The 27,092-nt window shown below is 39.7% G+C and overlaps 1 protein-coding gene across 4 annotated transcripts in view; it reads left to right on the top strand.

The window, feature by feature from the left end:
* The window catches only part of NCOA7 (nuclear receptor coactivator 7), a 175,377-nt gene that overhangs the window by 40,482 nt on the left and 107,803 nt on the right, over positions 1–27,092 (top strand). Inside the window, exon 4 of one of the 4 annotated variants that reach the window (XM_055134538.1) lies at positions 20,722–20,915. The exons of the other annotated variants lie outside the window; for them this stretch is intronic. Within the exon in view, the coding sequence (XP_054990513.1) occupies positions 20,875–20,915 (41 nt within the window). The 5' untranslated portion in view covers positions 20,722–20,874. The remainder of the gene's footprint in view (positions 1–20,721; positions 20,916–27,092) is intronic. 4 annotated transcript variants of the gene reach the window in all.

Here is a 27,092-nt window from a genome sequence, read left to right on the forward strand (position 1 = left end):
TCCTCATAAAAATCCTATGAGTAGAAAAAAATGTAGATCAGTCTATATTCCAGAACATTAAATAACTTGCCGCCACTGCCCCCTCCCCCCCATTTACTTAGCCTTTAAATGAAGGGTCTGGTCTAATTCCCAGTCTTTTTGTCTCTAGTGCTGATTATTTTTCTTCATCCTGTCTTGTCTCAGCTTAAATTGCATTATTAATTTTTAGTTTGTCTGAAAGGGGGTTGGAACATGTTGTTAGCCTCATAATAGGGTAAGTTGGAAATCTGTATGTGGGCCTAGAAGCAGAATGTTTCCCGGAAACCATATTTCATTTTGATTGCTAAGAGCCATCCTAGTGGGTGATTGTGGCCCATGGGGCCCGGGCCTGCAGTGTTCATAGCACTCTCGGGCGAGAGCCTCCGCGCTCTGGCTTCTGTATGTGTTTATAGCCGTCTGCCCCAAAGGGGCTTCCTGTCACAGCTGGGAACTATACAGAGGTTTAGTGCTCCTTCTATGTACCTTGTTACAAAGTGGTTGGCATCTAATAAGTGTTGAATATGCGATAGCCAACTTGCAGCCTGAGAATATTTGAAATGGCTTCTTTATTGTAGGATGTAAATGATTTGTGCATCTTTTTTTTGATTTGTGCATCTTTTACATAATAGATTTTTTAAATAGATTACTTAATAGATTTTTTTTCAGTACTCAGTGGTTTTATTCATTTAAAAAAGATTAGGAACCTGTTACTACAATTCCCTATGAAAAAATGCTGTCTTATTTAAAATTATTACTAGTTATCACTAAATTTTTTTCATGAACTGTGCTTCTGTTTAATGCTTATGTTTTCTCAATTTTTGATTGAGTTCAGATTAGGCAGCTCTTAAGGAAACATTTACACATTACTTGTAATTCATTAATGGAAAAAGCATCCGTGGTCAAGCTTGAACTAAGATTTTTAGGAAATCATTAACGTCTACAGATTTTTTTCTAAAGTTGGGACTTTGGGACCTGGGATGTAGCTCATCAGTAGAGCACTACATGGTTGACCTCCTGGCACTGTAAAACAAATTTTTTACTTATGATTTTCTTTTTAATTTTATTGTTGCATCACTATGAATTACAAAGTCATGAAGTTATCATGATTGAGTCTCAGGTGTACAATATTTGAGGACCAGTCCCTTCACCAGTGACCATTTGCCTCTTTCCATCCCACCCATCCTCACCCAACCTGCCTTTGTGGCAGCACTTTATACCTACTTTGAGCATTTTGTCTCATCCTGAGTGACTACCTCCACCAATGTTCTATTGTACTGTTCTCTGGTCTATCCCCACTGCCACACACACACCCCAGTGACAATCTTCTTATTGGAAACTAGGTCTCATGCCCACTGTTTTTATTGCCTTTGGGCATTTGTTATAGCCCTGCTATATTTCATTATATCCCCCAGATGAGAGAAATCATTCTGTCTCCCTCTGACTAGCTTCACAAAGCATGACACTCTCCAGATCCGTCTATGTAGGAGCAATTTGCATGACTTCATCTTTTCTCAAGGCTGAGTAGTATTCCACGGTGTATATGTACCAGAGTTTCTTTATAAAGTCATCAATTTTTTTGGCACTTGGGTTATTTCCAGATTTTGGCTATTGTTAATAGTGTTACAGTGAACACAGGAAAGCAGACATCTTTCCTGAACAGAGTTCTTTGAACCTTGGGGTAGATGCCCAGAAGTGGAGTTGCTGGGTCCTTCAGAAGCTCAATTCCTTGATTCTTAAAGAATGTCCATATTGTTTTTCGAAAAGGCAGATTACTTGATATTTACACAAGCAGTAAGTGAGGGTGCCCTGTGCTCTGCAGCCACACCAAGGCTGATTGCTATTCTTTTTTGATGTGTGTCAGTTTCTATGGAGAGAGGTGATATCTCATTGTTGTTTTGATTTACATTTCCCTGATGTTCAGTGGTGCAGAGCATTTTTTTCATATGCCTTTTGCTCATTTGTATTTCTTCTTTGAGGAAGTTTCTCTACATCTTATCATTTTTTGATGGGGTTGTATTTTTTTCTTATAAAGTTCTACCAGTGCTTTATGTATCTTGGATATTAACCCTTTATTAGATGAATGGTGGGCAAATAGTTTTTTTGAGTGTGTGGGCTGTCTTGTTCTGGTCATTGTTTCCTTTGAGGTGCAGAAGCTTCTTAATTTGATGTAGTCCCATCTTTGCTGCTACTTGCTTGGCCAATGGTGTTGCCTCTAGCTTCAATATCATGGAGGGTTCTGCCTTTGTTTTCCTCTATGTAGTTTAATGAATTCAGGTCTAGATCAAGGTTTTTAATCCATTTTGATTTGACTTTGGTGTGTGGTAGAGATCTGAGTTCTTCTTCTTCTTTTTTTTGGTATGTGACCTACCAGTTTTCCCAGCACCAGTTGTTGAAGAGGTTTTCCTTGCTTCACTTCATATTTTTTGCTCCTTTATTAAAGATTAGCTGTCCATAAATCTGAGGGTCTTTTTGTGTATTTTCAGTTCTATTCCATTGATCTGAGGGTCTGTTCTTATTCCAGTACCAGGCTATTTTAATTTATATCATTTTGTAGTACAATTTGAAGTTGGGGGAAGCAGTGTTTCCCAAATTTTTTTCCCCGAGTATTAGTTGAGCTGTTTGGGGAAGATTTATTATTTCACATGGGTTTCAGGAGTGCTGATCTATTTATTGGAAGTGTGTCATAGGTAACCTTATGGGAACTGCACTGAATCTGTATAGTGCTTTGGGAGTATTGCTATTTTTTTCTTTAACAAATAATATATATTTCATCATCATCATCATAAATCATCATCATCATCATCATCATCATCATCATCATCATCATCATCATCCTGTTGATCATCGAATTTCTCAAGCGGTCTCAGTAACGTCTCTATTCGTCCTAGCCCTGAGATTTTAGAAGCCTCTGAGCTTCTAAACTATATTTATTTAAACAATATATATTATATATAATATATAAAGTATATGCATATATACTTTGTTTAAATACCATGGTTTACAAAAGTTGTTCATAACACAGTTTTATGGACATTTGAGTTCCAACACCAATCCCATCATCTGAGTGATCTTTCTTCAATCATTACCCCCAGTGTCCCAGCCACCCTCCAAGCCTATCCCCTTATCAGGCACACAGTACTTTGTTTTATATTGCTTGTTACAACCACATGGCTAAACAAAACATCAAAAATAATTTAGTAAAAGAAAATTTGTGAAAATTGTTCTGTCTCAGTACAGGCTTGTTAAGTCTTTGAGGATTTACTCAGCTGTCCATCACAAGTTGAGCCTTCTGTGTTATTGGTTTTGTTTGTTGAGTTTAATTGGCTTCTATGTTACTTTCACGTCTCATTTGGTGTGCTCATGCTGGGATTTCAGTACTGCAGAGTATGGGAGTGTATCATGGCTGTGTAGAGGTCGTGCAGCTTAGAAACTTCAGGATCTGTAGAACTGGGATGAGCCTGCAGAGATCCTTAGTGAAGCCTTGCGGTTGGACCGTTTGTGTGGTGGCAGCAGTGGGGTGTTGGGTATGGCTGTCAGGGTTTCAGCATGGTGGGACTCGGCCTACCCATCTCCCAAGGCCACCCCAGAGTTTTCAATTTAGAGACCAGCATGCTCATGAATTGTAGCTGCTTGGCCTGCATCTCCTCATTTAGATTTAGTTTGTGATGTTAAGAGTAGCGGGGGGGCGGGGGGCGAGTCAATATAGTGGCAGTTGTGGGAGATGGGCCGACTATTGCTATTTTGACAATGTTAATCGTCCAAATCCACAAGCAGGAGATTTGCTTCCATTTTCTCATGTTCTGTTTTATTTTCTTTTAGTAGTGTTTCGTAGTTTTCTTTTCATAGTCCTTTGAAATCATAAGTTAAACTGATTCCTAGATATTTAATTTTCTTAGGTACAGTTGTGAATAGTATTGGTTTTTTTCTCTTCTATTTCATTATCTACATATAGAAAAGCCATGAACTTTTGCATGTTGATTTTGTAGCCTGCCACTTTACTCTGTACATGTCTGTTTATTTTTCCTAGGAGCTTTAAAAAAAATGCTAAGCTTTCTAAGTGTAGTATTAGGTCATTTGCAAAAAGTAAGAGCTTGACTTCTCTCTTCATATGGATGCGCTTTATATCTTTTTCTTTCCTCATTGCTATGGCAAATACTTTGAATACATTGTTGAATAGCATTAGTGAGAGTGGGCAACCTTGTATTGGGCCTGATCTTAGAGGGAAAGCTTCCAGTTTTTCACCACTGAGGATAATATTTGCAGATGACTTTGCTTATCTTGAGAAAAGTTTTTCAATTCCCATTTTCTTGAGAGTTTTTATCGTAAAGCATTGATAGATTATTAAACATTGCTGATGATCCATTAAATTTCTGTGGTATCTGTTGTGACATGCCCCCTTTAATTTCTTATTCAGTTAATTAGGGCTCTCTTTTTCGTGAGTCTTGCTAGTAGTATATTGATCTTTTTGATCTTTTTTTTTTTTTTTTAGAAAGAATGAGCTCTTGGTTTCATTAATCTTTTGTATTGTTTTCTTGGATTCTAACTCATTAATTTCTACTATAAATTTTATTTATTTCATTATCCCTGCTTTGAGCTTTTTCTGTTAGTCCTTTTCTAGTTTCTTAAGCTTTATGGTTTGGTTATTAATGTGGTTCCTTTTTTGTTCCTGACGAATGCTTGCATAGCTACAAACTTTCCTCTTAACACTTGTCTTTGTTTTGTCCTATAACTTCTGGTAACTCATGTCATCTTTCTCATTTATTTCCAGGAATCTTTTGATTTATTCTCTGATTTCCTCTTTGTTTATTCATTACTGAGCCACTTGATTTTCATAATTTGAGATATTTATTCATTTATATTGCTATTAATTTCAATTTTCAGTGCATCATGGTCTAACGAAGATAGTTGGGTTGGAGCAGAGCACCACCAGGGGTAATGCCTGAGTGCAGAGCCAGGAGTAGCCCCTGTGCATCGCCAGGTGTGACCCAAAAAGCAAAAAAAAAAAAAAAAAGGAAGAAGATAGTTGTTAAGATGTTAAGATTTCTATCCTCTTTAAGGAGGCATGTTTTGTGACCCAGCAAGTGGTCTGTCTTGGAGAATTTCCCATATGTATTGGAGAAGAATGTGCATTTAGATTTTTAAGATGCAAAGTCATACACACACACACACACACACACACACACACACACACACACACCTGCTAAGCTCCTCTTTTCCACTTCTTCCTTCAGAGACAGTATTTTCCTTACTAAGTTTTAAGCTAGTTGATTTGAGGTGATAGAGTGCTGTTGAACTGCATTGCTATCAATAACTTCTTTCAAGTCTATGAGCAGATGTTTTAAGTATTTTGCTGTTCCCTCATTTGGTGTGTATGTTTAGGAGTGTGAGTTCTTCCTGATATACATATCCCTTGATTATTAAGAAATGACCTTCTCTGTCCCTTATGACTTTTTAAAACTTTAGTCTGTTTTGTAATACAAGTTAAGTGTAACCACGTTGGGCTTTTTAGGGAACTCTCTGCTTGAAAGATTGTCTCCCAACCTTTGACTTTGAATATTTACTTGCCCTTACTATTCAGATGGGTTTCTTGTAGGTAGCAGGCCAGAAGATTGTATTCAATTTTATAATCCATCCTGCCACTCTATCTCTTAATTGGTGCAATTAGGCCATTGGCATTGAGGGAAATTATTGCTATGGAGTTTCATGTTATCTCTCTGTAGAAGTTTGGCATGTTTTCTTTTTTTGCTTTTTGGGTCACACCCAGCGATGCTCAGGGGTTACTCCTGGCTTTGAACTCAGGAATTGCTCCTGGCAGTGCTTGGGGGACCATATGGGATGCGGGGATCGAACCCAGGTCGGCCGCGTGCAAGGCAAGCGCCCTACCCGCTGTGCTATCGCTCCGGCCCCCAGAAGTTTGGCATGTTTGTATGATTTGTTTTGTTTAAAAGAAGTCCCTGCAAAAATGGTTTCAGTCTTTAAAGTTCCTAAGCTGTTTATCCATGAAGTTCTGTATATTTCCTTCAAATTTGCATGGGAGTTGCTGGGTAAAGTATTCTTGATGAGGTGTCCATTTCACTGTTGGTTTTTGTTTGCTTGTTTATTTTTTACTATACTTTCTTGATGAGGTGTTGATTTCATTGTTAGATTTGTTTGTTTTTTACTATATCTCACTATTGTCTTCGGGCCCTCCAGGTCTATTTTGTTAAATCTGCTATAAATCTTAAATACACTCCTTAGTGTATAATTTTCTTCATTGATCTCATAGGTTTAAATATTCTATATCTATGGCTTTCTTCATTCTTAGTAGGATGTGTATTGGGGTCTTTCATGGATGTCTTTTATCTGCCAACCTTTAGGCCTCTTGAATCTCAGTACTTGTGCTCTTCAACTCAAAAATTTCTCAGTGATGATTTCTTTGACTAATTCTTCTTTCCTGGGTCTCTGGGACGCTGATGATGCTTATGTTTTTTTCTCTTGAACATATCCTAGAGTTCTTTTTTCTGCTTTTTTTTAAAGGATATTTTCCTTAAAATATATTTTTAGGATATTTTTAAAATATATTTTAAAGGATATTTTCCTTAAAATATCCTTAAAAAATACCCTTAAAAAATCCTTAATTTTAAGGATATTTTCCTCAAAAAAAGGAAAAAATCTTTTTTTTCTTCTGCTGTTGTCTGGAGGTTTCTACAATTGATCTTGATGCTCACTCATTCTATCCTCAGCTACTGTTAATCTGGTGCTGAGGCCTTCCCATCAATTTTTCATTCACCAGACAAGTTCTTTAATTCTGTAATTTCTGATTCAATTTTTCTCACATTTTCCTGTGTTTTCTTGGCTGTCTATACCACTGTTTCTTTGAGCTCCATGAACATATTTATCTATTCCTTTCTAAATTCTGTATTTGAGAGCCTATGTAGGTGTTCATTTTTCTGTACTGCTATCTTCGTTTAGTAAGCATGTTGGAGTTTTGTACTATTTTCCCACTATGCCTTTGAAGTCTTCAGAGGAGAGTTTCCTTTTCTCCTTTATGCCCTTTTACTTCTAGTAAACTCTCTGGGGGACCAACTGGTTGGTGCCCCCTTCATACTCTATAAAGATCTCCAACACAACTGTTCCTACTAAGTGTTCAAAGATTCTTTCACAAGCTGGAGTGATAGTTCATCAGGTAGTGTTTGTCTTGCACATGGCTGACCTAGGTTCGATCCCTGGTATCCTATATGGTTCCAAGAGCAATGCCAGGATGGATTCCTGAGTACAGAGACAGGAGTAACTCCTGAACATTGCCAGATATGACCCCAAAAAACAAAATAATAAATAAAATCTTAAAAAATATATAATAAAGATTCTTTTGCTTGTTCTAAGAGGCACTCAATGTCATTGGCTTCTCTTTTACTCTGTGCTTTAGGTTTTAATGGTTCTTGCTACCACTTCTACCCTTGTAAATTTTGTGGGAATGGTAGTTAAAACTGGTGTTGACTGAATGTTTGCATGGTACTGGTGGAGTTCCTGGTTGATTTTAGTATGGGAGGCCAAGGAATACTCTATGTGGTATGTGCAGGGAAGGCATTATTCACAGCTGCTAGTAGAGCTGTGCTTGCAGTTTAGCTGATGCAAGAAAAAGGTCACTTACCCCCAGACCTTTTAGGTGGGGCCAGTTGTCTTCCTGTTGAAACCTGGAGATGCTCAATGCATGAAATTCCCTTAGGATCCCAGTTCCTGCACCAGTTGAGATTTAGCTGACCATGAAATCAATCTTTTAAATGTCTATAAACATTTAACTATAAACAGACTAATTCTTTTTACTTCATTTTAAGGAATAAGATATATTTACTTGATTTTATTCTTTGTTGAATCCTACTTTTCAAGCTATAAGTTACAAGAGTTTGAGGCATCATGAAATTAATTTAGTGGGTAGGAATTTAATGGAATGGAAATAGATGAGTCTGTACTAAGTTAAACTGAATAGAAATATATAGACTTTTATGTAGCCAGAGAAAGTAGCATTTCATGAAAAGTCTGTTTTAAATATTTGAATAAGTTTAAATTTAATCACAATTTGAAATTATTTCTGGGGCTGGAGCAATAGCACAGCGGGTAGGGCGTTTGCCTTGCACGTGGCTGACCCGGGTTCGATTCCCAGCATCCCATATGGTCCCCTGAGCGCCGCCAGGGGTGATTCCTGAGTGCATGAGCCAGGAGTAACCCCTGTGCATTGCCGGGTGTGACCCAAAAGACAAAAAAATAAATAAAAATGAAATTATTTCTTATCGTAGACCATGGTTTTAAAAAATGACTCACTGCCTTAGCTACATCTTTGGTGCTTAGTGTTCTGGGAAGTGAGATTTTTTCATTGGAAATGAATTTCTTTGAAAATTATTGATCTAATCAGCAATTGTTAAAAGCATACATTTTTTTCTTCATTGGAAATGAATTTATTTGAAAATTATTGATCTAATCAGCAATTGTTAAAAGCCAGTACATGTTATATAGTTGTACTTTTTTGTAGGTTTTGTGTAGTAGTCGCTGTAAAACTAATTTGAGAAATCAGTGACAAGCGTGTTTCTGTTTAAGCTGAACTCTCATACTGATCTGGTCTGCTTCAGACCCTGGAACAGGATCCATTAAAACTGGAGTCTGACAGAATTACTAATATGGATCTGTTGTGGTCAAGAAACTTGAAAAATTTCTGATTTTTGTGTCTTCTGCTGTTTTCTTTTCTATAGAACTACTTACTAGCTATGGTCATGTGTATATTTTTCTAAAATGAGAAAAAGATATGAGAGAGATAGTGCAGCAGATAGTAGGGAGGCGGACAATCCAGGTTTGACCCTCGGCACTGAGTATGGACCTCTGAGCACAACCAGGAGTGATTCCTGAATCACAGAACCTAGAGTAAGCCCTCTGCATTATCAGATGTGGCCCTAAAATAAGAGAGGTAGAGACACAGAGAGGGAGGGAGGGGGAGAATTAAGAAAAGTACAACAATTTTTAAAGATTGTTGAGAGCACTTGATTTTATTCAATTAAAATCTTTGTATAGATATTAATAAAATATTAGCATTGAATTTTGATATATAAAACTTCCTAAATGAGGGTTTTAGGAATAAAAGATAAAAAGTAAAAAGAAATGCACATAGACACAAATTCAGTGTAAATTTCAAAGAGATTATGTATATTCCTTGAAACTGGTCAGTGATATACATATTCATTCATCAGTGGACTACAGGGAGCCAAAACAAGGTGATAGATAATATCAAAAACAACAAACCCTTGACCTTGGATTACAAAACTGATTAACAAACAATGTATGTGTGGGCTGGGTGGGAGAGTTGGGAAGGAATGAAGATGAACCAGAAGGAACGTAAGAACACGTGATGGAGGGTCATGGACACTTTGGAGGTGGTGGGATGCGAAACATTTTACATTGCTACTATAAAATACTATAAAATTTAACATTATTGTAACTTTGCTATCTAAACTATAATAAAAATTTAAAGAAATAAAAAAATTAAATCTCCAGTAAGTTTAGAGAAATACTCAAGAGCTCATATACTCAAGTATCACTTGTATCACTTGTCATCCCATTGCTCATTGATTTGCTTGAGTGGGTGCCAGTAACATCTCCATCTGTCCCTGTCACATGCTAGTGTAGACCAGTGGCATCTGCTGGTTCCAGGAACACTAAGAGCCTCAAACCATTATTTCAGGGTCTTGACGAAAATGTCTAACCATCTCATAGGTGGGCGGCCATGCGTTCTTTTGACATCCCATGGAATCCAGTCGGTAACAGGTCTAGTCCAGTGGTCATCTCTAAATCACATTATGTATCCAGCCCATCTGATTTTCTATGCCTTGGCAAACAAGACAGTGTCCCTAATTCTCGATTGTTGACGGAGGTCGGAACTCCAGATTCCTTCTCTCACCTGAGTGTAATGTGATATTCCAAGCATAGCTCTTTCGATTCCTCTTTGGGATACCAGAATAGCATTGTCATCCTGTTTGCATAGGGCCCAGGTCTCTGAGGCGTATGTTAGTGCAGGAAGAACAGTGGAGTCAGAAAGATGTATATGTATATTACTCAAGTGTATGAAGAATAAATAATGTATATTTCTTTCCCCTCCCTTTTTGGGGGTTTGGGTCTGCCTCCCAAGCAGTCCTGAGGAAACCCAGAGGATACTTTTTCCTGATAATACTTGGTCTGTCTGACAGGCTGGATGGTTCAATGCCGAGACCTGGTCCTGTGGAGCTGCTTGGGACCAGTGGTGCTGGACGCCACCAGACCTATACCCAGTGGTATTTGAGATCAAACTTGAGTCCTTGTCACATTCAAGACATGAGACCCTGTGCCAACTCCTCTGCCTCATTTCCTTCTTTCTAAAAATGTTCTGCTAAAACGTGGGGGAGATTTGGGAGGAATTAGCTCCAGGATCTGGACTTAAATTAAACCTGGGATTCTTTGGTCACAGGACACTTGAAACCGTTCCCAGTGCTGGGGCACATATTCAGTAAGAAAAAATTGAGTTCTGAGATAGGAAATGCTTTGTGCTGAACCTTTACAGTTTATGGTTGTAGTCCAGGAGTTAATGGCGTTAGAAGTTTTCTTTCCCCAAAAACTCTTATTTGAAAATTTCAATAATCTCCGCCTCCTCTACCCTCTTAAATCAAGTGCAAATTGCATATCTTCCTACATATATTCCCTGATTAGACCTCTGAGGCACAGTTCAGATAGATTACTTCTGCATCCCAAATTCTTTTTTCATATTTAAGAATCTTTACAATATAGTTCATTTGTACCTTGGAGTCTTTATCTTTTACTTTTATTTTCTGTAGAACATTTTGTTGCATCAGAACTTTGCTTTCGAGCTCTCATTATTCTCTCATTCCAGACAGATAGCAGATACACAGTCTGAGCATCATCTTGTTTTGCAGCACCAGCACCAGAGATCAAGGCCAGGGACTCTCACATAAGCAAGGCACAAGGTTTACCACTGAGTCACCTGTTCGATCTTTGCATATATATTTTATTGTAACACTGTCTCCTTGAAACTTTTCGTGTTTTATTAAACTTTTTATTTCCCCTCCTACCACTAAATATATCTTCTTTCCCTTGAGAATTCAGAGGGAGCTTTGCCTTCTCCTGAGACCCTTAACACAGTAATACTCAGTGTACACCAGTAATACTCTCTTCTTCTCTGCCATTACTATTGCCATTAATGAGCAGTACTCTTATTTGTTATTCCTTCAAGTTCTACCCTGCACCTAACAGTCATCGTGAATGACAGTAACATTAGTTGAACATTTATTATGTAATAGACACTTATTTGTATACTTGTATAATCTCATAATTACCTCATGAATACTTTTATCTAAATTACAGATAAAGACACTATGCCACAGGATCCAAGAGAGATCGTGTAGTGGATAGGGTGCTTGCCTTGCACACAACTGATCCATGTGGTTCTGTCCCAGGTACTCTATCTGGTCCCCCTGAACCCTCTAGGAGTGATATCTGAGTGCAGAGCAAAGAATAAGCTTTGACCATTACTATGTGTTATGCAAAAACAAAAAAAGATGCTATGCTTTTTAAAATTATTTATTTATTGAATCACCGTAAGATACAGTTACAAAGTTTTCATGTTTGAGTTTCAGTCAATGATCGAACAACCATCCTTCCACCAGTGTACATTTTCTACCGCTAATGTCCCCAGTATCCCTCCCACCATCCTCATCCCAAAGCCTGCATCTCCCTCCCTCCCTCTCTCCCCCTGCCCCTTTGGGCATTATGGTTTGCATTACAGATGCTGAGAAGCCATCATGTTTGGTCCTTTCAGCTCACATCTCCTATCCTGAGAGATCCCTCAACCATCTTAGTGGTCCCTTCTCCATCCCAACTGCCTTCTCCCCCAGCACATGAGGCAGACTTTCAAACCACAGAGCCATCCTCCTGGCCCTTGTTTCTACTGCCCTTGGGTGTTAGTCTCATATTATTTTGTACTCCACAAATGAGTGCAGTTATTCTCTATCTATCCCTCTCTTTCTGATTCATTTCACTTAGCTTGATACTTTCCATGCCCATCCACTTATAAGAAATTTTCTTGATTTTACCTTTCCTAAAAGCTGTATAGTATTCCAATGTGTAGATGTACCATGGTTTCTTTAACCAGTCTTCTGCTCTCCGGCACTCGGGTTGTTTCCAGATTCTGGTTATTGTGAACAGTGCTGCAATAAACCTAGAAGTGCAGATGCCATTTCTACTGTGTTTTTTTGTGTCCCTGGGATATATTCCCAGAAGTGGTATTGCGGGGCCATATGGAAGCTCGACTTCTAGTTTTTTGAGAACTGTCCATATTGTTTTCCAAAACAGCTGGATACCAGTCGGCATTCCCACCAACAGTGAATGATAGTTTATTTCTCCCCTCATCCATGCAAGCACTGGTTGTTCTTGTTCTTTTTGATATGTGCCAGCCTCTCTGGTGTGAGATGATATCTCATTGTCTTGGTTTGCATCTCCCTAATGATTAATGATGTAGAACATTTTTTCATGTGCCTTTTGACTTTTTTTTTTGAGAAAGTTTCTGTTCATTTCTTCTCCCCACTTTTTGATGGGGTTGTGTGTCTTTATTATTAATGTTAGTGATTTTCCAAGGTCACCTAACCTTGAAGTGGAAGATCCAGAGCTTAGTCCCAGAGGACCTGGCCCCATAATGCATGCTCTTAATCATTGTGCTGTGTTCACATTCATCTGTGTTAAATTTATTGAACCTGATTTTTTCCATATAAAGATAACTGATGTTTTCTTCTATAAATATTTATATTATTTTGTTCTCAGTGTCATATCCAGTGGAGTTCAGGGGCTTCTTAGGGCTCTTTGCTGCAGGGTTATTCCCAGTGGTGCTCAGAAGACCACAATGCCAGGAATAGAACTGTGACTGCATTCATGCAAAGTCTACGTTCAACTTATCATTTCCCCAAGCCCAAGTGAAAAATATTCAATGTACTTAAATACTTCACTAGTATTTTCTTGGGTTCATTGTAAAGATATTTTCTGGCACTTTCCCCACAAATGTTTGTGTTGGGACACACCTGGCAGTGCTCAGGGTTTTCTTCTGGCTTTGAGCTCAGGAATCATTCCTGGCAGGGCTTGAGATCGAAGCCGGGTCAGCTGCATATAAGGCAAGCACCTTTCCTGCTGTACTATCTCTCTGGCCCCATGAAATCTCTGATCTTTCAAATAAACTTTGAAAGTCACTATGTAACCAACAAAATGTCAACTCTCTCCTGACCTATATTTTGGAGACATGGTAACAACACCGCCCCTTCCCCCCAAGGCCCCTATTATTTCTTCTTTTTTTTTTTTTTTTTTTTTTTACTTTTTGGGTCATACCCAGCAATGCACAGGGGTTACTCCTGGCTTTGTATATAGGAATTCCTCCTGGCGGTGCTCAGGGGACCATATGGGATGCTGGGAATCAAACTCGGGTCGGCCGAGTGCAAGTCAAACGCCTTACCAGTTTTATTATTGCTCCAGCCCCACCACCCTTGTTATTTCTTTTCTAAATTCTAGTTGAAGTTTCTAACAGCTTAAATTTCCCTAGTGTAAGCACTTCTATTGTAAAGGTAGGACTTTACAATAAAGTGGTGCCTGAGCCATGGGGGGCAGGGGGGGTGGTGTGTGTGTGTGTGTGTGTGTGTGTGTGTGTGTGTGTTCATGCATTTTTACTCCCCCTTTCCTTCACATTTACTTTTTCAAATGAAGTTTTCACTTCATTTGAAAAAAATGGGATTGAAATCCCATTTTTTTTCTGCACTAATTTTGCTATATATCAAACCAGTGAACATACAGCTACCTGAGGTACTTGCTTTAGGCTTTTTACTTCCCATAAATAAAAAATGGTCATGAAAAAACTTTGTCCAGCTTAATGGAAACTGAGCAAGACGGGGTAGTTTGTGTTTACAAATGTGATATTTCAGACCATAGAGAAATAACCTGGCTGTCTCACTTTGAAGAAAGATTTCATCGAATAAAAGGAGAAATGAAGTTTGGTGGTTGTGAGACATGAATTGTGTGTGAATGGAGAGTCTGAAGTCAAATATAGAAGAATCAGAGTATTGAATACATCAGTATTATAAGATGATACTTATTAGTATACTTATGGAATATATATCTGGACATGCAAAGGGGCAAAACTATGATGCTATGAATATAGGAATCAGTTAAGATAGAGACCAGTTTCATTTATGCTCTGAATACTCCTTTTTTCTGCTTAATAAAAGGATCTTCCCCTGAAGCAGCTGAATGTGGCCCTGGAAGTTGCCCGGGTGCTTCTTAGCTCCACAAGGCCCAAGTGGCACTGCATTCTCCTGCCCTTGCATGATGTTGTTTGACCCACTTGGCAGAGAATCACCAGGAGTGGCCTCTGCCCTCCCCCCCCGCCCCCCGCATTGCTTGAGAGTGTGCCTCCTCCGCCCCCTTGCCAAAAGGGGAACCTAATTGTGTTTCTAAATCACTCAGTGGCATTTAAAATACAGATTGCACATAGATGCATCTGTTGTACAATGAAGCCTAGAATTAAAATTGGCCTCATAGTTGGAGAGACGGAATGAGTTAAGTCAGTGTTGTGGGTAATTTAAGTCATCCACGATTCCATTAATTTTGTCTGTGATTGTGAGGATGTTACTGTTGATTATGACAACCATGGTGTATGTTCCTCACAGATTTAGAAATGGCTTTGTTTAGAGCTTGTATAATATGTGATTTCATGCAGATGAATTTTGATAGTTCAGATTAATTTTGTTAGCGCAGCAGGAAGCGGAACTGTAATTTGGTTATTTCATTTCAGGAGTAATTGAAGCAGATGCTGGTGAGGTCATTGGCGTCTGAGCCATCTCCATTTCAATGACTCCTGTTTTTTTTAAGTAGTGTGTGTTTCCTTTGTGCTAAATAAACTGTTTTTATTAAGATAATGAGAGAATTTTTTAACCTAAAACTCAGAGCTTTTTCATAAGCAATATTTTGGGATATTTTCTTTTATAAAATACATGATTGATGTAAAAATTTATTTGAAATGTTTTCTGTTAATTTTAAAACGTTTTAATGTAAAACTGAATTATGCATTATATTTCTTTTATGAAACTGTGGGGCTTTAAGAGATCTTTAAGTTTATGCTATAAGAAATTGCATTTTCCAGCTGTTAGAAAAGATGAAGTCATGAAATTTGTGTTTAAGTGGATCAACATGGAAAGTATAATGTTAATTGAAATGAGTCAGAAAGAGAGGGACAGACATAGAAAGATTGCACTCATCTGTGGAATATAAAGTAACAGAATGGGAGACTTACACCCAAGAATAGTACAGATGAGGACCAGGAGAACTGCTCCACAGCCTTGGAAGCCAGCCTCACATGCTGGGGGAAAAGGCAGCTCAGATAGAGAAGGGGCCACCAAGTAAAGGGTGCTTGGAGGGCCCACTCAGGATGGGAGATGCGGGCTGAAAGTAGACTATAGACCGAACATGATGGCCATTCAATACCTATATTGCAAACCACAACACCCCAAAGGAGAGAGCTAAAGGGAAGCGGGGTGGAGGTGGGGGGATACTGGGATCATTAGTGGTGAAGAATGGGCACTGGTGGAGGAATGGTATGACTGAAAAGTAAGCACAAAAGTTTGTAAGTCTGTAACTACCTCATGGTGATTCATTTAAAAAAAAATTTAAAAATTGCATTTTCTTAACAGGCCACTACAGATTAAAAATTGTATAATTATTTTATATTAAATGTTTACATATTATGTCTTAATATCTCTAATAGTTACCTTTTTCCTGTGCTGATATAATACAATGTTTAAGACAGTTTTTTGTTCTGTGACTTAAATAAGACTTTATTTGTTCTTGTATTTGAACAAATAAAGTTTGTTTGTTTGAAAAAATAAAGTTCTTGTATTTGAACAAGTATTTGTTCTTGGATTTGAAATATGTTATTGTTAAGGAAAGAAAGTTATGCACCATTGTATTCCAGACAAATCTTATGTACCTAGACCCACCATACGCTAGGTAAAGGGTCTAGGACATACAATTGTGGACCTTGATCTAGGGCTTATTTTTCACAAACTCACCATGGGAATATGTCATTAGAAAATGCAATATATTCTGCAATTAGATGAAAATAGTTGAGAAAATAGGATGTTACAAAAGAATTGGATTTGCATTATAAATGAATGATATTCAAGGAGGACCTAGGGAGAAATATTTAAGCTGATCCTGGACAGGAGTTTTCCAGGATGAAAAAATGGGGTCGGTTTGGAGTATTTTGGAGTAGGGCTGGGATTTTCCTGTGAAAGGCAGCCTGTTCTAAGCAGGGCAAACACTTAAGATTCAAGGATCTTAAGGCAAAACAAAACAAAACACACCTTGACAGGTTTTTCTGTTTGTTTTGGACCACATTCAGCAGTGAGCAGGACTTATTCCTAACTCTCAGGCATCACTCCTCACAAGGCTCTGGGACATCCTGCAAAGCAAGCGCCCTACTGACTGTACTGTCTCGTCAGCCCAGCATCTCTGGATCTATGAGACAGCAGGCGAGACTGAACCAAGCACTCTTGATAAGGAGAGCACAGAAGGGGGAGAAGGTTGTTTGACTGGAGTAGGACCAGAGCCTTGTTGACTTTGTATGAGAGAGAGAGAAGGTGAGGGAGAAAGAGGGGAGAGAGAGAGAGAGAGAGAGAGAGAGAGAGAGAGAGTGAATGAGTGAATGGGTGAGTGAGAGAATACTGGAGGAGAGAGAGAGAGAAATAAAAGAAAGAGAATGAATACTGGAGGCATTTTGCCTGAAGAAGAAACACTTTGATAAAGAATTTCAGATTATGAAGGGCCTTTATGTAGAGTAAAAATCTCAATTCTCTGTAGTATAATAGAGAAATCAAATTTTTTGTTTTGTTTTGTTTTTTTCTTTTTGGATCACACCTGGCGATGCTCAGGGGTTACTCCTGGCTCTGCACTCAGGAATTACTCATGGCGGTGCTCAGGGGACCATATAGGATGCTGGGAATCGAACCTGGGTTGGCCGCATGCAAGGCAAATGCCCTACCTGCTGTGCTATCACTCCAGCTCCAAGAAATCAAATTTATGGATGAAAAATTTTGAGGAATATTCTAGCATTCATCCAAGCAAAGAACTTCATATATGCCACTTATACAGAAAAAAATAGATGGCTACTTGGTCAACTGGTCTTGTAGCCACACGACAAATCATTTTTTGAAGTCAGTAAGTGCTCCTTTTGAGGCAAGTGATTTTAAAAACAAGCAACAACATAAACCCTCTCACAGTATGACTGCCGAGATAATACAGAAGATAAGGTGCTTGACTTGTGCACAACCAACACCGGGTTGGTTTCTGGCACTAAATATTGTCCTCTTAGCGCCTCCCAAGAGTGATCTCTGAGCTTACCGTCAGGAGGAGTAGGCCGAGAGCACTGCTGGTGTGCTCCCAGACCAAAAAGCATCCCAAGTTGCCATGCCATTGGGAAGGACAAACTTTGCGGTTAAGGTTTCATCTCTTAGCGCTTGTCTCCCCCATTACTCCAAGGCCTCACCCTTAGCAAGGCAGAATGGGTGTCGTAGACCCTCGTTTGGTGATGACAAGCAGATTGCCACACTTCGGTGTCATAGCTTTCTGAGCTGGAAAGGATGAGACGTTTGGTAGCTGTTCAGTTGTCTACCTCGGAATCATCCTGATTGGATGGGAGCGACAACTCCTTTTGGGGAAAGGGAGCCGAAAGTGGCCAGTGGTCTACTACACTTGTTCCATCCTGCTGAACTGGAAAGGCAGGTTCTCCTTTGGGCAGCGTTAAGGCAGCTACCAACTTCACTCGCTGGCTCTTGCCACTGTCTCTGATAACCTTGACTAGGAGCTATTTGGGGAGCTGACTTTTGTAGCCACCAGTTTCCTGGAGGCGTAGATTTGGAAGTCTCAGGATAGCGCTTAGAGCTATGTGACCAAGGAGGGGTTGCTGTAATATATAATCCATTAAAGAGCTTGGCAGGTTTTCCTTCTATTTCTGCTGCCCAAACCCCAGGATGGCGAGCAGTTACTGGAACCACAGATTTGGCTGGGCCATGGTCATTGGATGGAGATGGAAAGTGATTCATGAATTGTGGTCATTTGTTGAGTCCATATCCCTAAGCCTTCCAGCTCTCTGCTTCAGGGCAGTAAAAGCCAGTGGTCAGAGCTGGGGAGCACTTTGTTTCCTCCTCAGCCCTAAACTGTATTCTAGCTGCATCTATGTGGTCACGCACCCATGGTGCAGTGCGGTACCCACAGAGTGGAATCACTGGAGTTATTTCTGGGGGCCTGAGGAAGATGAGATTTTCACAGATCCTCACCTCAGCATACTAAAGTCCCTTACTTTCCATGGTCTTAGTTTAGTCTGGAACAATTGTTTGACTTTCCCACATGGGCAAGATTCTAGATCACCTGATTGTCAAACTTCTGTACATCACAAACAAACATATCTTTTTTTTCAAGCAAGTTGTCTTTTCATCGAGCTCTACTTTCAGCTTATCATTTATAGCAAATTTTTCTGTCTTCGAAGGCCTAACTGAAGGCTAGAATAGGTAAACAGCTTACTCTAGAATTCTGAAAATTCTCTTAAGATCCCTCATAATGCAGTTTTGGTGGACACAAAATCTAGTTTTAAGACACAAGTGACATCAATATGTTCTGTTGCCACTTGCCAGTTCCCGTCACCATCCAGCCCCAGCTCAGCCAAAATGTGTTTTGGAATCATTCCTATGAAGCACACTTCTCATGTAAATTTCTATTCTAAAACTTTTCTTCCATGTCCGCGATTTGAGGAAACCATATGATAGAAAGCAGATCAAACTAGCATGGAAAAAAATGGAGAATTTTCTGATGAACATAATTTAAAGTCAAGAAGTTGGGTTTTAGATTTGCCTTGAGGAATGTGGGAACTCCGACAATGTTACCATGACGTAGTTTCTCTGTATTTAAGCTCTTCGAGCCATTTGTCTTTCATCTTGAGACTTATCAAGTTCTTGTTTAATAGTACCCATTTGGAATTTCTCTTGTGCAATATTAGGCAAAACCAGTGTGTTTGCCATAACTCACTTAAGTCCTGTGGTTTACTCTGATTAGACAAGCTTACATACTGTGACTGAACTTTGATTAGACAGCTCTGGGTCTAGAATTTCTTCCCTGTAGCTGGGGGGTGGGGAGTATGAGACCTACCAAGATGTGTTATTAGTAGGGGAAGGGTACCTATTCAAAATTGAGTCTAAAGAGAGAAATTCAAAAACAATTCCGTTCACAGTTGTCAAGTACCTAGGAATCACCTTAACAAAAGAGGTGAAAGAATTATACAACAAAATGGTAAAATACGACTAAAATAAATAAAAGAGGACTCAGGGAAATTGGAATACATCCCATTTCCATGGATTGGAAGGATTAACAATGACATTCTTTCCCAAAGCATTATACAGATCCAATGCAGTCCATATAAAATTACCCATGACATTTTATTTTATTTTATTTTAATTTTTTTTAGTCACCGTGAGATACACAGTTACAAAGCTGTTTGTTATTGAATTTCAGTCATACAATGATTCAGCACCCATTCCTCCACCAGGTGTCCATTGCCCACTACCAGTGACCCCTGTTTCCCTTCCGACACCCCCACTCCCTTGGCCTGCCTTTATGGCAGACACTTTCCCTCTCTCTTTCTCTTTCTCTCCCTCCCTCCCTCCCTCCCTCCCTCCCTCCCTCCCTCCCTCCCTTTCTTTCCCTCCCTTTCTCTCCCTCCCTCCTTCTCCCTCCCATCCTCTTTTCCCTCTCCCTCTGCCCCCTCTCTCCCTCTCTCCCCCTCTCTCTCCTCCCTCTCCCTCTCCCCTCCTCTGTTCCTCTCTCCCCCTCTCTCTCCATCTCTCTCCCTCTATCTTCCTCCCTCTCCCTCCCTCCCCTTCTGGGCACTATGGTCTCTAACACAGATACTTAGAGGTTGTCATGTAATTCCTTTAACCCATGACATTTTTTAAAAACATAGTTAAAACAGTGTTAAATTTTATATTGAGTAATAAATACCAGAATAACCGAAGCAACTCCAGTAAATATGAAGACAGGAGGCTTCTCTTTCCCACACTTCATACTGTACTGTAAAGCTATCATAATAATAAAAAACAGTGTGGTGCTGGAACGAGTGCAGATTGTCAGATCAATAGAATAGACTCCAGAGACAGATCTTCAGGTGTATGGACTGTTAATCCTTGATACAGGAGCAAAAAATATGAGACGGACAGAGGAGAGCCTCTTCAAACAAATGGGGCGGTGAAAACTATTTTTTTGGTATCTTTTATTTTTCCTGTCTGCATATGTCCCTTCCCCTACCTCTGCTTCTCCTGATTTTTCATATTTGTCTTAATAAATTCATATCCAGAGAAGGGGGGAAATGCTGAGAACCAAACTTACAGGTTTCTTTAGGTAACAGCACAAGGAAAGAAGCTATCATCTGTTTTCCTCATTATCCGTAGAGAAACCAGAAAATATCCACCAAAATGTAAAGTCTAGAATATGGAACTTATCAATTAACATGAAAAAAATTAACTCTAAGCTTCACACTATTCACTGGATGTTGATCCCACCCTAACGAGGCTTGGAGATAACCTCTTCTTTTTCATTCTCTCTTTTGGTGAACAGAGCGTAATAGACCAGTTGTCCAAGAAGCAAAGTCATTTCTACCCTTTTGTTTTAATTTAATTTTATTGATTTTGGCGTCACACCCAACAATCCTGAGTAATTACTCCTGGCTCTGCACTCAAGAATCACTCCTGACCGGGCTCAAGAAACCATATGTGGAACCAGGGATCAAAGCCTTGTCAGCTGCATGCAAGGCAAGTGCCCTACCCACTGTACTATCTCTTCAGCCCCCTCCTGCCCCTGAACTCTTTTTTTTTTTAATTTTTATTAGTGAATCACCATGAGGTACAGTTAAAAAATTATGAACTTTCATGTTTGCATTTCATTTACATCCCTCCACCAGTGCCCATTCACGTCCACCAATGATCCCAGTATCCCTCCCATCACCCCCACCCTGACACCCACCACCCCACCCTGCCTCTGCAGCAGAGCATTCCCTTTTGTTCTCTCTCTTGTTGGGTGTTGTAGTTTGCAATAGAGGTATTGAGTGGCCATCATGTTCGGTCTATATCTACTTCCAGCACGCGGCTTTCAACCCGAGTGGGTCCTCCCAACATTCTCTACTAGGTGTTCCCCTCTCTATCTGAGCTGCCTTTCCCCCCAACATGTGAGGCCAGTTTTCAAGCTGTGACTGCCCCTGAACTCTTAAGTTTATATAGGACTTTCCATCTTACCGAGAAGGTACACCTAAAGCTGTCGTGTTGATATCTTTAAGAACATCCATCACAATAATTTATTGCAGTGATTCTAGGTGAAGAGAGGCCGTGGTGCCAATATATGACTCAGTAAAGGACATTGTGCTGTGGGCCAGGAAAGCAGTTCTCTGAAGATCTAAATTGGCCACGGAACAAAACTTTATACCATTTAGAGCCGAAAATGCAAACGGCAGCCTTAGGAGCAGAAGTGGTGATGTAAATGAAGAGGCAGGAAGTGGTAGCTGGCAGCCTCTGCTGTTGGGCATTGAGGGACAGAAGTCACTGATGATGTGGCAGTGTGGGCCCTGTTGTTGCCCAGCACCGTCCTGGTTTGCGGTGTGAGGCACGAGATGTGTGCTTTTAAAGTTTCCTCATTCTTCAGGTGAGCCCAAGCTCCAGATTTTTATGTATACTGTCGCTATTTTATACTATACTCAGCATTTAGTCACTTGCATTCTTTGTTTTGTTTTGAGGCCACACCTGGTGGTGTGCAGGGCATACTCCCGTGCTGAGGGATCTCTCCTGATGGAGCTCAGGGGACCTAAGGGATACTGGGATGGAGCCTGGGGTGCATGCACAAGGCAAATGTCCTACCAACTGTACTATTTCTCCAGCCCAGTCATTTGCATTTTTCATTTTATTTTATTTGGGGGGGGGGAGTGGTTTGGGTCAACCCCAACAGTGCTCAGGCTTACTTCTGATTCAGTGCTCAGGGATCATTCCGGGCAAGACTTAGGGGACCATATTGGGATTGTACCTGGATCAGCTGTCTGCAAGGTTAGTTCCCTACCCCCTATATTATCTCGCCAGCCCAATCAGTTGCATCTTTAAGGACTGCTTGTGGGCCAAGCAGATATGCCAGCAGGCATTTAATGGTTCGTCTCTAATCAAAGGAGTAGCCTTCATGGTTTTGTTCATCTTTTTCTTTTTTCAGTCTTCCATCTTTTTTCCCATGTTCAGGATTGGTTCTCTGGCATATTCTAAGAATTTGGTATTCTAGGTTGGTGCTAAGGAAATGTCCAACCATCCCATCCTCGTGTGATATGGATTTCTCTTGAAAGTTAGTGTTAGATTCCACAGGTGTGAGTGATGAATTCCTCAAGGCTGCCCTCACAGGTCTGGGGAATAGTATGGGCTGAGAGAATGTTGCACCCTTGCACCCCAGAGCCAACTGAGCTTCACCCAGGGCAGTCCCGGGGGTCCCTGAGCTTTGCTGGGTGTAGTCTTGTTGGAGGCCCCTGAACATCACCTGCGTGGTCTGGTAGTCGCAGCACCACAGGTGGTGAACACTTTAGTGACCTCAGGCACTGAACCACTGGCCGGTTTGGCTGAGTATCACTGGGTCTGGCCGCTGGGTCCCCTGAGCACCTCTTGAAATGGTGCTCAAAATGGACTGCCTTTGCATCAGATTCTTCTCGGAAGTCTTAGGGCTAGCTGAGCTAGTTAGTGCTAGTTGAGCCTCCTGTATTACCGTTTGGGTTCATTGAGCTCGGTGGGCTTCTAGGCAACTTACCAATGAGATTTTCTGTGATCCTTCTAGACTCATGGTGCTATGAAATTTGGAGGCTTCAGGAGCTATAGATCTGAAACCGTTTGGGGGCGTGGCATCGGGTGTGGAGCTGGGCGGTTTCTATGTCGGAAGGTGTGAAATGTGGCTGCAGACTGCTGTGCCTTCAGATAGTGAGGGGAATCTGCCTGCCCCCATTCCGAAGGGCCCAGAATTTTCAGCCCAGGCCAGTGTGCCTGGGAAGAGTCAGTGTTCTCATTTTCTTTTGGAGACAGAACGCTGGGCAGTTTTTCTGCCTGCAAGATGGTGAGTATGGCCTCTGTTGCAAACTACAACACCCAAAAGGAGAGAGAACAAAAGGGAATGCCCTGCCACAGAGGCAGGGTGGGGTGGTGGGGGATGGGGTGGGGGTGTCGAGAGGGATACTGGGATCATTGGTGGAGGTGAATGGGCACTGGTGGAGGGATGGGTCAACGATCACTGTGTGAGTGAAATGCAAACACAAAAGTTCATAAGTTTGTAACTGTACATCACAGTGATTCTCTAATAAAAAATTTTTTAAAAAAATAAAATCTAAATAAATGCCCTAAAAAATATATATGGTGGGTATGGGTTGGGACTGGTAGAAAATTGGTAGAAAATTTAAACCACCTAAATTTTGGTCATCTGCCACAATCATTTAAGAACTATAACTTGATTATCTGAAAGTATCTATGGTGATAGGATGATAGGATAACGTATTAGTCACTTTTAGTTTGGGGCATTGAGATAACATCGTAAATTGGGAAGTATGATATATATTTAAAATTGCTCAAAACTAGTTACATTTTGTCTCTAATTTTGGAAGCTTTGGGGGTCACACCCAACTGTGCTCAGGGCTTATGCCTGTTTCTGTACTCAGGGACCACTCCAGGCAGTGCTGGGGGACTATATGGGGACCAGGCGTCAAAGTCATGTTGGCCCCATTTAAGGCCTTACCTGTTGTACTATCTCTCTGGCAAAGTAGTTACAATTTTATAAAGTATTTTAACAATAGGAAGGAGAGAATTAGAGTTAGAGAACACAATTTTATGTCACTCACAATTATTTTGTCAATAGGCCATTTCTATTGATGATAATTGTTAGGTAGTTCCTCGGAAGGTATTAGTCTGTAAACATGGAATAATTTTTTTCAAGACTGTTTCTTTAATTTATATTTTCTTTTATGTTAACTGCTTGATCTATAAAACATAAAATATAAGAAGAAAATTATATTTTTGTTAAAATATAAGAAGAAAACTCCTGGCATCATTTATTTCTGCTTGAAGGTATTCACAGTAGTCAACTTGTGCTTGACTAAGTTACTTATTTTGCTGAGATGGCTTCAGGAAGTCAAAATTTTTCTCTTTCTTCAAAATATTTGCATCAGTTATTTTTGTGGGGAGTTCTGGGCTGCTTCCAACAATTATGCTCAGATGTTACTCCTGGCCCGGTGCTCAGGAATTACTCCTATCAGTGCTTATATCCTATACTATCTCTCCAGCCCCAAATATTTCCATTTTAGTTGATGAATTTTTTTGTGAGTGTTGCTAAGAGGGAAATCATTATTAAAAGTAGATAAAGTGAGAAAAGAATGCCATCTCAAGGGGTGACCCTAGATAACAGTAGCTATCTCTGTGAGTTTTTTCCCAGTAATAACTCCTAAATTTGTTGCTTTTATTTTATCATAATTTGAAGACAAAAGTTTAATCATGTTGGGTTTCTTGTTTTGTTTCCCCCACTATTTTCCCTGTCCGGCTTTCAGTTAGGTTTTATTCTGCATATTTCACGATTGAGAATTTTCAGTGGAAATTGAAAACCGAGATTTTATTTGTGAAATTACAAATTGGATTTTGTAATTACCCTAGAGGCAATGTTCTCTTAGGGATATATGTGTAGTTTTGTACCAGTGATTAAGCTTAAAGAGAGTTAAAATGAATATTTGCATAGAATGAGGCATCTTGTGAACAATCATCATAATGTCTAGACTCTTTCAGCTATCTTTTTTTTGTTGTTTTGTTCATGTCTTCCCTCACTGCCTTGGCTCCTGAGAACCTCCACCCCCCCAAGTTAGTGACAACAGCTGCAGCTCAACGAAGTAGTAACTCTGGTTACTTGGCTCTTCCTCTGAACCAGGCACTGGATGTTATTATTATTATTTTTTTTACAGTAATGTGTTACTTAATGGGCTGGAGCAATAGCACAGCGGGTAGGGCGTTTGCCTTGCACGTGGTCGACCTGGGTTCGATTTTCTGTCCCTCTAGGAGAGCCTGGCAAGCTACCCATGGCGTATTCGATATGCCCAAAACAGTAACAAGTCTTACAATGGAGATGTTACTGGTGCCCGCTCAAGCAAATTGATGAACAATGGGACGACAGTGCTACCGTGCTAATATCTTACTGGCATTTCAGCCAACAAGGGACGACGTATATGTAGAGGTTTTATAAAGTTATAGCACATCACTTAGGTGAATAGTAGGTGCTATACATAACATCTAAGTTAGTCCACATATACTAATCACTCTGTCGTTTACTGAGATCACCTAATAACACATGTCTCAGAATATATTCCTGTCTTGAGAAACCTGTAAGAGAATTTGAGAGAAGTAAACTTTCTACGTACAATCTAGTATAATGTCACAGAAATCTCTCTGGAGTCATTATTTCTGACTCACTGACTAGGAGCCTGAAGTTGCAGCTGGGAACTTACCCAGCTGCAGGTCCCTAAGAAGTAATCTAAGAGGATCCAAAGGCAGATGTTTCCAGCCAACAGGCTGAACTCATTCCTTGGCTGGATCCCATTTTTTCTGAGTTTGAAAGTGGCAAGAAGGGAAAACAGCCGAGATTCTGAAGGTCAGAGAGTCCAGTGACAAAGTTGCAATGAAAGAGCCAAGGATAAGAACTAAGGCCCCTGACCTTCTCATGCAGGAGCCAGGATGTTGACCAAGAAGTGACAGGTGCTGGTTCAGCTGAAAGAGATTTGCCAAAATGTTGCCATAACTGTAGTATCTTGATTTTAGAAAATGTGTTGGCCTTGTTATCATAAAAATTAATCTGTATTTACTGTGTAAGTAGTCAATACCAAATTTTGTCATTTGCTGAGATCACCCAATGACATGTTTCTCAGAATTTCTCACACCCTCCCTCTTCTCTCTCCTTCCCCATGACAAGCATTTGTCCTATTCCCATAGATCAAAACCTATGTACATGTCTCCTAATGGGATTATTCTTGGTTTAGTATGGTTTTGCTTGATTTCTTGTATTAGTCATGGTCATATTTTAATACTGTTATATTCTGTTCCTTTCCCACACCTTACATGATTATATCCATACTTTTTGTGTTGTGTATTTTCTTACTGAGGCAATTTTGAAATATGTATTCAAGAAAACTAGTATTTGGGGAACAATGGAAATGAATGAAGGTGATTAAAAAGCACAAATGTCTGCTGTTCCTTTCAGTTATAAAATAAATTTTAAATTTATTTCAGTTATAAAATAAGTCTTAAGGATATGGTAGACAACACGGTGTATAGTTAGTAATATTGAATTATATATTTGAAACTTACTAAGAGAGTGTTTGTACATATAATATGTTTATTATATACACACACGCACACACATATATGGGTCACACCTGGCTGTGCTCAGGGCTTACTTATTCCTGGCTGTGCTTGAAGGACTATATAGGATTCCGGGGATTGAAACTGGGTCAGTCACATAAATACCTGCTGTATTATCTTTCTGCCATATATAAAAGTATATATTAAATATTTTTAGCACAAGAAAAAAATTTAACTTTATGTGGTGATGAATGTTACCAAGTTTTACTGTGATAATTTTACAATAGATGCATATACTAACTCTACAGCTGAAACTAAATCCATAAGATGTCAATTATAACTCAATAAACATTGTGCATGGAGATTAGAACTTGAACCTAATTTGCTGATACTTCCAGTGATGGGTGTTTACTACATTGTGAATTAGCTGCCAGTTCCATTATTGAACAGTTCTCTTAGAAAGTTACACTGAGCAAATCTTTACTGTTGTGAGTTCCTCTCATTCATGTTCTTCAGAGTTCTATAGGTCAAATCTTGCTGTTTATCATCTGTAACTCCATGGACTGTGACACCAAGGGATATGTGTGAAAT

Source organism: Sorex araneus, chromosome 4 (assembly GCF_027595985.1).
Source record: "Sorex araneus isolate mSorAra2 chromosome 4, mSorAra2.pri, whole genome shotgun sequence".
In the NCBI taxonomy this organism is placed as follows: domain Eukaryota; kingdom Metazoa; phylum Chordata; class Mammalia; order Eulipotyphla; family Soricidae; genus Sorex; species Sorex araneus.